Genomic DNA, 14,411 nt, shown 5'->3' on the forward strand with positions numbered 1-14,411 from the left:
TCTTGAGTTGTTTGTCCTGCATTCATTGAGTTAAATAACGAGTACTCCTGATGTGCCTAATAGTAGTCTTTGAGAAGACAAGAAATGAGTCACTTACCACAGGGAACCAGTCTTTATAATGCCTCAGTGACAAATGATAGAACAATATTTGATGACAAATGATGGCTGTTAGCTGAGTATTTATCGGTGGTGTTTTTCTATTTAATACCTCACATCAAAGTAAGAAATTCAATTGAGTAAATTATTATATTCAAGGTGGTTCTTAAATAGAAATGTGTATCTGTGGCTGTTGATTGAATTTCCCTGTCATCTTTGATATCAAATAACAAATGTGGCAGTTTAAGAGTGAATAAAGCTAAAATCCATGGGCAAAGTTATCTAATTATGGTTTTGTTTTCTGTTAAAATTTAATGATTTAAAAAAAATGTCAGAACAGTCAATACCTTCAGCTGCTACATTAGTTAATGCTCAAGAGAAAATGCAGATTTGTCATTTAATTATAAGAAAACTTCCTAGATTGGATTAAAATTATAATTATCCTTTGTGATATTGTATTTCAGGTTATGGCTTTGTGGATTTTGACAGTCCAGCTGCTGCTCAGAAGGCAGTGGCTGCCTTAAAGGGCAATGGTATCCAAGCCCAGATGGCAAAGGTAACAAATTAGAAATTAAAATAAATGTGAAATCATCCTCGGTTAAATCTATTTAAATGTAAATTATGTCAAGCAGAAAACATAATGTCTGTGATTAATTTGCTTTGAGTTACTCCAGGTATAATTAATTATAATATAAAATCTGTTGAGGCTGTGATCGCTTTTTTTTGTGGGGGAATGTTTTCTCAAAACTGAGATTTTATCTTGAAAATTTGATTAATCCCATAGTGCTAATAGGGAAAATTCAAATATGATTGATTAAATTTGACGAAACCAAATTTGATGCTTTAGTTGTAACTAGGATTACAGATAAGGGAGAGGTAGTGGATGTGGAGGGGCATAAATTGTAGATGTTATGATGTATTGGATAAGGTGGCACACAAGAGTTTTAACACAATTAAAGCATGTAGTATTTGAAGTAACTGGAATTAATGGACAGAAAACCAAGAGTTGGATTAAATAGTTCATTTTCAGGTTGGGAGACTGATCTGTCAAGTGCTGCAAGGATAGTGCTGTGGTCTTAGTTTTTCACAGAATCATTGAACAGGGGACTAAGTGTATCCTATGTTTACTTGTTGCTGAGTAATTCATTAGATACCAGCTGCTTCTGCATATGCCTCCTGTTTTCGGAACAGGGCCTGAGATTCGTTCATCAACTAGGGTTCCCTCAGCCTGTCAATCTTGCCCTTCACTCTCACATTAACATGCTGTCCCTGAGCTCTCCCAAACTAGGTTTTAAGGCTTCCCACTTGCAGGACTCCCCTTTACCTGTAAACAGTTTCCCAATCAACCTCTACAAGTTCCTTTAAAATTGGCCTAATGTCAATTTTGGACTTGTAGATCAGCCGTATCCTTTTCCAGACTATTGCAAAATGAATAGAGTTATGGTAACTGGTCTCAAAGTGCTCCACCATTATCATTTCAGTCACTTGCCCTGCCTCTTTTCTCACAGAAGTTGGAAATGGCTTGAGGGGAGACGTGGAAACAACAGCTACCAGTGCTAGAACTTGATAAAGAGTAGACCTGATAATGGTGATATTAATGGAAGCTGTTCAGGGAAAAATGAAGGACAAATTGGACCAGATGGAATCAAAACGGAAGTGTGGAAGAGAGGGGGAAGATTCTGTTGATGAAATGTGGATGGATGAAACTAGAAAGGAGAGAGGAATGAGAATAGGTGACAGGTCTGGATGGTAAGGGGAAACAATGAAAGGAAGAGTGGTAAGAAGGGTAGTATTTTGTAAAAAGAAAGTGGGGACAAGTTATCTAAGTTGGAAAATTCAACATTCATATCTTTGGGCTGTAGACTCCCCAGGCGGAATATGATGTGCCGTTCCTCTAGTTTTCATTGGGCCTCATTCTGACAATGGAGAAGACCAAAGATAGGCAAGTCAATGTGGGAATGGGAATGGGAAGGGGAGTTGAAATGATATGCACCCAGAAGTGGGAAGCCTTAAAACCTAGTTTGGGAGAGCACAGGTTTTCTGTAAAATTATTCTCAAATCTGTGCTTAGTCTCACTGATGTTGAGGAGACCATATTGGGAGTACCATATTCTGAAGGCAAGATAGGAAGAAGTATATGTAAATATTTGCCTCACCTGGAAGGGCTGTTTAGGTCCTGATGTTTGTTGTAAGGGGGAAGTATTGGGCATATGGAGAGATTGGGAGGGAGGGTTGAGTGAACAAGAAAGGTGAGTGATCCCCACAAAAGGAGGAAAAGAGTAGGGAATGGTGGATGTGTCTAGTGGTGAGATCTGGTTGCAACTGATGGAAATTATGAAGAATGTTGTGCTGAATGGGAGGCAAGTGGGATGAAAAATGAGGACAAGGGGAACCTATCCCTATTCTATTTAGAAGAAGAGGGTTGAGAGCAGAACTCTTAGAAATGGAGGTAATGTGGGAGAACGCTCTAAGGTTCACGAGGGAAGGGAGGCTGCATTCCCTGAAAAAGAATGACATTTCAGATATCCTGAATGGAAGGCCTCATCTTGAGAGTAGACGAGTCAGAGAAACTGGGAGAAAGGGATAACATTCTTGCAGGTGACAGAGTCTGAATATCCATGGTGATGATAAGATGGTGGAGGCAAGAGAATTGGAAGGTGTCAAAATTATGGAGGGCATGCAATGTATCCCAGGAGAGGATAGAGACAAGGTTTAAGGAGTTGAGTTCAGAGGGGCAAGAGCAGATGGAAACAATGGCCCTACCAGGACAGTCTGTTGGTGGTTCAGTGGTAAGAAATGCAACAGAAAATTGCAGGATTGAAGGCCCTAGAGGAAAGATTTGCTTCTGTGATTAGATCTGTGAAGGTGAGGGAGACAGTGGCCTGGTGCTCATTGGTGAGGTAGAAGTCCAGGGATATCCGAGACCTGATGTCAGTTTTCTGCAAGGTTGAGGTTAGTCCTGATGAAGCAGTCTGCATGAAAGGATCAACCAAAAAGTTAATCATTCTTTTTCTACCACTGATGCTCCTCATCCTCCGAGTTTCTTCAGCAGATTAATTTTTTCTCTCTCCAGATTTCAGCATCTGTCGTCTCTCATGCGTCACCTTTTCTGTATTGCACTCCACTTGATGAATACATAAATTTTTAGTATTCGTATGCCTATCCCAGCATACTCTTCTTCACTCATTGACCCTTGGTTGATTCCCAGACTTGATGATTGTGGCAAAATGTAGAGATACTGAATCATGATAGAAAGATTGTGTACACCTGTGTACCTACTGTGCTTGATGAATGAATGCATTGTTTTGAGCAGTTAGACCTTCTCATGTTACTGGAAATATTTGGGTCAAAGAACCTGTAGGGATGGAAATAAAATTGATTTTTAAGGTCACTAACTGTCCATCAGAACCAGAAAAAAATGAGCTATGAAACACGTTTTAAATTGCAGAGGAGGGAAGAAATGAAAAATGTCAAGCAAGGTATGTGATAGGATAGAAGGAAGGAGAGTGAATGACACACATCTTTCCTTTGCAGAGAGAGTACAGGCCGCAGAGAGAACCAAGCATTTTTATTGCTAACTTCGTTCTAATGAAAGATCAGTGAGCTTAAACATCAGCTACATACACTCTGACTAGTTTTTCTCTTGGTTGACTCAACTGAAGGCTTTTGTAAGGTCATCTGAGAAGCATGACAAAAGAAGTAACAAGTGATTTGTCATTTGAGCACTTTGAGGCACACTCCAATGTTATTGATACATTGTTTTTTGTCTTTTCATATAGCTTTGAGAATATATTATCTGATTGTATTGGGGCATTTGGCCCATCGAGTCTGTGCCAACTCTTCAATACAATTCCATCATGACCAGTACACATTTTCCTGTAATCTACATTTTAAATGCTATCAACTTGACCCAGATTCTCCTTTAACCCACCTAACAATGCAGTATAAAACTCAAAATGCTGAAGAAGCTCAGCAGGTCAAACAGTATCTTTTATATAGCAAAGGAAGAAATATATAACCAACATTTTGGACTTAAGCCCTTCATCAAGGTATCAAGGTACCCCTGCAATATTTTGAGCTATCAATGAAGCTACTTCCTAGCAAGAATTTGGGATGTGGAAAGAAACCAGAGCACCTGGCAGAAGCCCATAAGATCAGGGGAGAAAGTACCAACTTCACACATACAACACTCAAACCTGGATTGGATGTAACTGTGAGGCTTTTAAGAAGGATATGGATAAATGCCCAATTTAGGAAGTTATTTTGAATGTAGCATGTTTTGGGGACTTCTGGCTAGTATGCACACTCTCTAGTTGGGGATTTATTCCTATTATTTATTCCCTCAAAACTTCTTTTGGAATTAGCTGCTGGGATTGCACCTAGATAAATTTTGATTTTTTTTTTTCTGATGTCAAATAGTGCTCACTGTAACTCACTGCAACTGTATTTGCTGAATACCTCCTGAGCAGAATCAAAGCAGATTTTATGGTCTCCCAGCTTATGTATCCTTCTATAGGTCCAAAATGTTCTTGGAAGGAAACATCTGCCCATCAATTACTATTTACCCTGCTCACTAATTTTAATTTATCTTGGTAAAAGCAATGGGTGGACAACAACATTGGTTTGACTTTGATTAGTCTCAGTGTGAGCATTTGGCAAAACAAAAACATATATTCCCATTTTTTACTTATTTAATCCCTTCATCTGGACCAGATAGACCTCTACAATGTACCATCTGCAGCTTTGCTGTGGATGCTGCAGATCTTTTCGTCCTGAACTACTTCGATCAGGAATTTGGGTAAAGTGTCTTGTGTCTCATGAGTCTCGTATCAATCAGCTTCATCAATTCCAGAGCACCTATCGTGTTGAAGCCAGAGATGTGGTCAATGAACAGTAGTCTTAACATGTGTGAACTTCGTAAACAGATGCTCTACGGCCAAGCAGAGAGCTAGGGAGATGACTTCTGCTACAGATCAGTTTGGCCAATAGGCAAATTAAAGTGGGTCAAAGCTGTCAGAAGTTTATATGAGCTCTGGCAAGCCTCTCATAGCCACTGGTTGGCATCCATTTAGGCCCTTCAGTATGATGGTGGACTATTTGAAGTAACTGGAGGAGATTAAAAATGTTGATAAATATGTCCACCATTTGATCTCTGCATGCTCATGAGCTGTTTCCCTAGATTCCACCTGTGCTTATAAAATTCAAGGTTCAAACATACATTATATACTTTAACCTTTGCCTGACAAAATGCAAACAGTCGCCATTAGTACCGCCCAGTTCTTACAGTACAAGAGAAAGTGAAGCAGAGTAGGAGTCTCCAAAAAGTTGATAAATGCCAGGTGGCTAATAAACGGTGGGGGTGGGGGTTGGGGTCAATTGAACTTTTGTGGTGCAAAGCAGGGGCGGACCTACAGAAAATTGCGCCTATGGCAAGAGCGGGCCTTGGTGGCCGCATGTTGTATTTGGCTTCAGCCTTTCATCAGCATCCCAAGCTCCAGATCCAAATTGTCAGAACCAGGAAGTCTTCAGTGCCTGAGGCCCTTCAAGAGCCCTTTTTTCCCTCAGCACCCTCTCGAATTCCAGCTCTGATACCTGACTTCCATGAGCCAATGTCCAGCAGCCTGCAGCCCATGTGAGCTTCTCAAACACAAGTTAGCCTTCAGCTGCTGAATCCTTGCTAGAATGGCACTATGGTCACTGTGATGTAGGGATGTCTTCTTTGCTTCTCCTTCATTATGACCAAGTGTTAAAACCTTTGGAGCAATGCTGTGTCTCCACTTTCCTGGGTCTGCACTAGCAGCGGTGCAAATTTACCCAAGTATTGTGCAATCGTTTTGTTTGTTCCTGTCCTTCAGGAAAGGAATCATAGAATCTAAGAAATTTATGGCACAGAAGGAACCCATTCAGACCATCATGTTTATGACTGCCAAAAATGAATTTTCTTGTTTAATCTTACTTCCCAGCTCTTGGTACATACCAGTAGCTTTGAAGATAATAATTCTTCAGGTTCTCCTCCATTTATATAGAGGGTTTCAGCCTGTGCCGCTCTTTTAGCTAGTCATTTCCAGACCTCTGCAATGATGATTTGAAGAAAAATCTTATTATAAAGTCCTTTAACACCTGGATATTGTCCACTTTGCTCAGGGAAATAGATTATTCGTGTTGACCCCTTCTCTGCCTTTCAGTTAAATTTACTGTATTTTTAATTCCAAAGAGAACCTCCCATGATTATTAAATATAATCCTCCAGTGCTTGCAACAACATGGTATCAAATACTTCCTGTAATGCAGTCTCTAGAATGGAATGAACTCTTGTCTGTGGACCAGCTGGTATTCATTATAATTCTAGTATAATTTCATGTTGTCACATTCAGTGCCTCAAATCTGTCATCCTTACCTTGTCTATGTTTTGAGATTCAAGAAAACAGCAGTGGATTGTAGCTTGTATACCCACACCAATGCAATGGAAGAGACATATCCCTTCCAATTTCTCAGTGGAATTCCTGGTTTCCAGCATGAGCTTAAGCAGACATTTTTTTTTGCCTTGCTGCTGTGCACCACCACCGTATTTCAAAATAGGCTTCTCAAAAGGTAGCACAATCATCATCCCAAGGGAATGGGGAGTGGGAAGGGAGATAGAGGGAAGAAGGAAAGAGAGAGACTGGCAGAAATTGGAGGTCAATATTAATGCATTCTGGTAGGAGACTGCCAAGTCAGAAGATATGGTGCTGTTCTTCCAATTTGTGATGGCCTCAACTTGTCTGCTCATGATCTTGTACTGCTATGTCAGGGTGGCAGTGTTGTGTGTACTTGAAGTGGTTTGTCACTAGGAAGGTCCTTACTGTTGTAGCCGACAAAGCGATGATGCTCAATGAAGTGATTTCCCAACACTCATCCAGTCTCCCTGGCTGCATTGGGAACCTCTGATGCAGTAAATAATGGATACACATTCCAAGATGAGGTGTTACTTCACCTGAAAGGATGACTTAGGGCTCCATTTTTTTAACCAAAAATAGTCTTTATTTACAAAAATATTTGTAAAAGGAAAACTGTACATTTTTACATTTATTTCTATTTACCGCTACTGTGGCATCTTGTTATACTTCACCCTCTGTTTTTTTTTGAGGGGCTTCTCCATGGTTTCATCCCATCAATGCTGGGTAACGGACAGACTCTAGACTGTGGTCCTTCCTCACAACACATGCCTCAATACGTACCTCAACACATAATCCAGCAGTCTGGAATGCACCAATAGCCAGCATTGCTCCACCAACATCTCCATGTGCTGAAAGACCAACAGGTTTCAGGCTGATAAAAGTGCATCTGTTACTGTTGTGGATGTTTGACTCAGTCTGCATTCCTGGGACAGCCCATAAATCAGAGAGTCCTCTGTCACGCTGCTGCTGAGAGTAAGCCATGACAAAGACCTTTGCATTCTTGCAAGGACCCTTACAATCTTAGCGAATCTACATTCTGCAAAGAGGAAGGCAACTGTCTCCTCTCCACCGCATTCATCTCGGGGACAATGTGCATGGTGAATGATGTTCTGGTTGTACAGGAAAGATTTGACTGGAAAGAGCTCCTCTCACTGCCAGCCAGGAAGGTCCTAGTGCTTGTGCATGAGCACTGGTGATGAGGCATTCCACCAGATGGCCTGGATGATCTGCTCAGGGAACCATCCTACCATTTCCATTAAGTCCTCGACTCTCAGTGTCTGCAGGATGTTCTGTGCTGACCACTGGCTGATGGCCTTGTCGTTAAAGACGTTCATCTGGAAAAGGTTTTCCACAAGGGATAGGTGGTGTGGCGAACTTTGCGAAATATTTTTGTCCCCTATAGGTGCTGAAAAGGCCAGCTGAGTTCCTCCAGCATTTCAGTGTGTTTTTACTAGAATTCACAGCTTCTGCAGACTTTTGTATTTCACTCTCTGAACCGGAAATCTGCTTTGGTGACAACCAGGGCAAAGGCGCGGGGGATGGACAGAGTATAAAATTGCCTCCCCAAAGCAAGATACCCAGGCCGAATGTATGACAAATGGTCTTCCTCGACCATCAGACATTCCATCACAACCACATCCAATAGTTTCTGAGTTGTGGCAGCCCACACTCCTGTACAAAAGTCACAGTTTGAGTGAGGAAGAAACCCCCGACTGCGCTGTAGCGGTGCCACCTGCAGTCCTCTCTGAGCGAACACGAATTGGGCAGTCGAGTTCCTTGGGGAGGTGGGCCGGCCAAGTACTGTGGCACATTGGGGGTGGGGGGGCCAGGGAGGCCAGTCTCTTGCGGAGGTCCGCTAGCGGCCATGGGCGTGGTGTCGGGTTAGGGAGAGTGGTGCGCCGTATACCATTTCCGTTGCCGAGGCTTGCAGGTCCACCTTGGGCGCCGCCCTGATCCCAAGGATGACCCAGGGTAGTTCGTCTGCCCAGTCCGGGCCGGTGAGTCTGGCCATGAGCGAGTACTTAAGGTGCCGGTGGAACCTCTCCACCAAACCATTGGACTGCAGATGGTAGGCTGTGGTGTGGTGGAGCTTGACCACCCCCCCAGGAGTTTCACCATTTGGGTCCACAGAGCAGATGTGAACTGGGCACTCCTGGCGCATGTCTCTGCAGAGGCTTCCTTGATGGGGATAGCATTGGGCCATCTCGTGGCTCGGTCCACCACCATGAGTAGGTAACGCGCCTCCCTGGACACCGGCAAGGGGCCAACGACATCTCTGTGGATGTGCTGAAACCTGCAACCCACCGAGTCGAAGTCTGGTTGGTGGTGGATGAGGACGCTGCCGTGTCTTGGTCCAGCGCACTCACGACGTGGTAAAATATCATGGCGTCTGTGGAGATGTTTTGAAGCTGGAACTGTGCTTCCGCTTGCCCGAACCACGTCCTTGGGCGGTGGGTCCAGAAGGGGGGAAGCTTGATCAAGACAGCGTTAACCTCTGCAGAATCTATGGTTCAGAGTCCAGAAAAACGTCTGGACTCGTCAGGGTCACCAATGTGATGGGTGAGCAGTGTAAGAAGCATAGCCACCACGCTGAGGGTCGTTAAAAACTGTTTTATTTTAATTTGGCGCATGCCCATTTAAGGGCAGCATTGGTTCAGTCACCACATGCATGATGATGTCACAATCACGCCCAGGGTGCGCGCCACGCAGGAGGTTTGAGGAAGAAACCCCCAATGGCACCATCTTCCCAGGTCTGCCCCGCCATGTGGCTTTACAAGCAGGGCCGGTTCGCCCTGAGCGAGTGCGCCGCCACAATCTCATTATTTTCCTTATCGCTTATGCCCTTTGTCCCTTATTTTCCTGTTCTTCCATCTCCCCCTCAGGTCTTCCTTTAATTTTCTGTGCCAGTTCCATTGCCTCTCGGGGATCTTTTAAATATTTTCTTTCTCCCCCTGGCATGTTGATTCATAATGTCGCTGGGTACAATAGGGCATAGCCAATTTTTTTTGTTCGTACGATTCTTTTAATAGCATTGAATTCTTTCCCCTTCTTGACTGATGCTGCACTCAAATCAGGGAAAAGGTTGATCCTCGCCCCTTCATCCAACAATGGCCAATCAAGCTCCCTGGCCATACAGAGTATCATCTCCCTGTCTTGGTATTTCTGAAAATACCCACTGATTGCTGTCGCTCCACCCTTCCCCTTAGCTACACAATCCTTACATTCTGTCACGTTATAATTTTCTAACAAATCCAGTTTCTCCAGCAGTCTCTCTCTTTCAACTTTCCAGGCAACTGTATTGTTTTCAATTTTCTCCAGCCTGTCTTCCACATCTTCAATTTTGTCTTTGGCAGCAGCCTTGCAGTTGGTTAGAATGGCGAGTACAGTCTTCACTTCACCCACTCTTTCCATTATCTTTTGAACCCTCTCGTCTAGGGTCTCAATTTTATTAGCCAGCAATTGTACAGTGGTCTGCCGCTTGCCGGCCCCAGCCCCTCTGCTATCATGTTGGGCTCTACCCGCATCCCATCACTGTTGTGCGGCGGCTCCGACTGCGTTTGTCGCCATCCGTCAATCTCCTCCATTTCCAAGAGAGCTGCTCTGTTCTTCTTGCCCATGTTGTAATAATTTTTGGGATTTGTTTTCCCTCTTCAGCAATTTTCAGTCATTTACAGGATTGTATTGAGGAGCTCTTGTGGGGTCTTCTGCATCACATGATGTCCACCACTTTGTGGAACTGCAGCATTCATTTTGGGTTCAGGGTGATCTTCCTCTGGGAGAGTGGAGCATCCTCGGGCAAAACTGATGATGTTGCTGAGGGGAGATCCGGCTATGCTCCTGCTCCTCCATCTTCTGGCTGACTTGTATTCTTCTCACAGGAGAGAAAATACTTACAATGGTGAGCCTCATGCTTGCTGCTACATATGTCAATACATGCCTTCCAAAATCTTGAAAAATTAGGGAGGCCTTCTATGTTGATAGAACTTTCTCTCCTTGTAATCTTTAGCAGCAGAGTGCAGCAAAGCAAGTTCTGCCCACAAAAGATTTGGATTAATAACATCTGACAGCTGGCTAGCCTATGGGCTATGGTACTGTCTGATGCACTCTCTAAAATCTTGAATGTTTCTAAATTCTCCTGATATTCAAAAATTTTAAAATCCACAAAATCTTTTACTTCATAAGAAAAATTAAAACATCAATTAAAATATTTTTTTAATTCAAATTAATTCAGGATGGTGCAAGAAACATGATTACTTTGGCCCTTTGGAGTTATTTGTCCTTTTTAAAAAAAATATGGATCTGTTTAAATACTGGAGAAGTTCCCTAGTTTCTGGCTTTGGAGTCCGGAAAGTGCAGCTGTTCTTCACCAGCTCTTACCCCATTACACTTCAACATTCCCAACACGTTCCCTCTGCCTCACATTGAGATTGTTAGTTCAGTCTGTTCAAAAGGCCTCTGTGATGTTTTTGTTAATTTTTACAAAGACAACGTTCTAACTTGCTAATCTTCCTGTATCAGGGAATATAAAAAAGCATTTGGTTCACAAAGTAATAACATGTGCCATCTTTAGGCAAGTCATATTTGTAATTGGGTAACGCAAAAAATGTTGCTGGACTTTGCCACCATTTTTGTGGATTAAAGTTTTATTTGATACATTTAATTTTATACAGGAAGTTTTGCAAACTGAGAAGTCTACAAGTAAATAACTGGAGGTTACTGTAGGGACAGGCACAGTAATGTCTTGCAAACTTTTTAAAGGAGACATTTTTCACAATTTGTGAACTTTGTGGTTTTTTTTTTTGCTCAGAAGGCAAAAGTTGAGCCAGACTAGAATTAGATTGTTCAAATTCAAATATATTGTCAGAGTACACACATGGCATCACATACAACCCTGAGATTCTTTTTCCTGCAGTCCAGGCAGAATTTCTACTTGTCAGTAACTGTAAACTGTACTCAAGAAAAAAAAGTCTACAAAAGAAAGAAATGTAATCAAGGAAATAAATGAAAACAAACTACAATACAGAAATAAAATCAGTATGAAATAATGTCTAAGAAAGACTTTTTAAATGAGTCTCTAAGTCTGATGTTCAGAAGTCTAATGGTGGAGGGATAGCAACTGTTCCTGAAACTGATGGTACGAGTGTTGTGGCACCGCTACCTCTCTCCTAATGGCTGCAATGAGAACAGAGCATGTCTTGGTGGTGTGGATCCTTAATGATTGCTGCTGCTCTCCAAAGTCTGCGTTCCATGTAGATTTTCTTGATGTTGAAGAGAGTTTTGCCTCTACTGGGCTGTGACCGCTAGCTTTCGCAAGGCTTTCTTCCTGAAGGTATTGGTGCTCCTAGGCCGTAATGAAGCCATCTACTACACATCTATAGAAGCTTCCCAAGGTTTACATTGTCATGCCAAATCTCCAGATACTCCTGAGGATGTAGAGGACTCGCTCCAGTAAAGAACTTCCAAGATAGTGATTTCCAGGCATTTAAATTTGCTCACTCTTCTCTGTTCCCACAATGATCACTGGATTGTACACTACTAGTTCACCCATCCTAAAGTCTACAATTGTCTCCTTAGTTTTGGTATCATTGAGTGAGAGATTGTTGTTAGTACAGCATTCAGTTAAGTTTTCAATTTTCCTCCTCTTTGTTGACTCATCACCCCTTTTTATATAGCCCATTACTGTCGATTCATCAGCAAACTTTTAAATGGTATTGTCATAATTGAGCCACACCGTCATAGTTTAAAGTGAGTATAGCAGGGGGCTCAGTATGCAGACCTGTGGTGCTCCAGTCCTGATGGAGATTGTGGAGGAGATGATCTTGTGAAATCACACTGATCCAATTACAGAAGTGAGGAAATCCAGGATCCAATTGCACAGTGAGGTATTGAGGCCCAAATCTTTGAGTTTCCTGATTAGTTTTAAGGAGTTGATGTTGTTGAATGCTGAATTCTAATCAATAAAAATCATCCTGGCATTCCAGGGTTTTGTGGAGAGCCAGTGAGATGCATCTGCCAAATTGGAAGGCATTTGTACAAAATTGTTTTGTAAATTAAATATTGATTCTCAGATCCATTAAATGTGTAATTTAATTCATGTTTCATGTCAGTGTAGTTGCTGAAGTGTTCACCCATACCATAACAAAATTCCATGGTCAGAGCTACTGGTGATTTTGGAATGTAATTGCGTTACATAAAGTGCAGTAGTACATCACAACTTGCCTCTTGAAGCCTAGCAATAATTTCATTGGAACTTCTGGCCCCACCATCAATCTCCTATTGCTTTTGAAATGTTGCAAGGACATAATGCTAGTTGTGATTGGAAAGTTGATGCCACTATTTTAAAAAGCAATAATTTTCAAGCAACTCCGGTGGAATTGTTTCATGTATACATTTGCCATTAGAATTTATTTGTGACACAAATTTCCCAAAACCATTTAATGATAACTATGTAGTGTAATAGGGCACACAGGATTGTGCATCTCCTTAACCATCAGCTATACAGTTTCCTCCACAGTTTAAATTTCTAATCAAGCAATTCACATGTGATTAAAGTGCACATTCCAGATTTTATTCAAGGTTATTTGTATACATTTTGCTTTGACCATGTAGAAATTACAGTACTTTTTTTACATAGTTCCCCCATTTCAAGACATCATAATGTTTGGGACATTTGGCTTCACGGGTGTTTGTGATTACTCTGGTCTGTTTAATTGCTTCATTGGTGCAGACATAAGAGAGACAGGCTTGCTTCTAAGCTTTTGATCACCTTTGGAGTCTGAAGTTGCCATTTTTCAACACGAAGACCAGAGTTGTGCCAATGAAAGTCAAAGAAGCCATTATGAGTCTGAAAAACAAGAATAAAACAGTAAGAGACATCACCCAAACCTTAAAATAACCCAAATCAACTCTTTGGACATAAGAAGAAAGAGCATACTGGTGAGCTCAGTAACACAAAGGGACTGGTAGGCCTAGAAGATGTCCACTGCTGATGGCAGAAGAATTCTCATCATAAAGATGAAAAATCCCCAAACACCTGTCCAACAGATCAGAAACACTTCTCAGGAGGCAGGTGTGGATGTGTCAATTACTACTGTCTGCAGAGAATTCATGAACAGAAATACAGAGGCTACACTGCAAGATGCAAACCACTAGTTAGCCACAGAAACAGCAAATTAGTTTGTCAACAAATATTTAAACGAGCCTGTAAATTCTGGAAAAAGGTCTTGTGGACAGATGATATCAAGATGAACCTGTGTCAGAGTGACAGTAGATATTTTTAAAGCTTATTTGTGCACATTTTGGCTTGATCATGTAGAAATTACAACACTTTTTATACATAGTCCCCTCATTTCAGGGCATCATAATATTTGGGACATAGCAATGGTATACATATTAAAGTAGTTATGTGTACTATTTTAATGTATATCTCTTGCATGCAATGGCTGCTTGAAGTCTGTGATTCATAGACATCTTTTCTGGTTATGTTCTGCCAGGCCTCGACAGCAGCCATCTTCAGCTCCTGCTTGTTTCAGGGGCTTGTCCCCTTACATTTTCTCTTCAGTATATGGAAGGCATTACCAGTTGAATTTAAATTGGGTGATTGACTTGCCCATTCAAGAATTTTTCAGTTTTTAGCTTTGAAAAACTCCTTTGTTGCTTTAGTAGTATGTTTGGGCTCAATGCCTTGCTGTCGGAAGTGTCATCCACGGAATTGAGGCATTGCTCGAATTTGAGCAGATAAGATGTTTCTATATACCTCAGACTTCATTTTGCTATTGCCATCAGTAGTTACATCATTAATAAAAGTAAGTGTGTGATTACATGTGGTAGCCAAACATGCCCAGGCCATAATACCCCCACCACCATGTTTCTCAGATGAG

At 41.8% G+C, this 14,411-nt stretch overlaps 1 protein-coding gene across 10 annotated transcripts in view; it reads left to right on the top strand.

Moving 5' to 3' along the window:
- The window catches only part of rbms1a (RNA binding motif, single stranded interacting protein 1a), a 309,299-nt gene that overhangs the window by 253,110 nt on the left and 41,778 nt on the right, over nt 1-14,411 (top strand). For all 10 annotated transcript variants that reach the window (XM_069935379.1, XM_069935377.1, XM_069935378.1 and 7 more), the window contains one exon: nt 561-652. In XM_069935379.1, coding sequence (XP_069791480.1) covers nt 561-652 — 92 coding nt within the window. The remainder of the gene's footprint in view (nt 1-560; nt 653-14,411) is intronic.

The sequence above is a fragment of the Narcine bancroftii genome, chromosome 4 (genome assembly GCF_036971445.1).
Source record: "Narcine bancroftii isolate sNarBan1 chromosome 4, sNarBan1.hap1, whole genome shotgun sequence".
Classification (NCBI taxonomy): Eukaryota; Metazoa; Chordata; class Chondrichthyes; order Torpediniformes; family Narcinidae; genus Narcine; species Narcine bancroftii.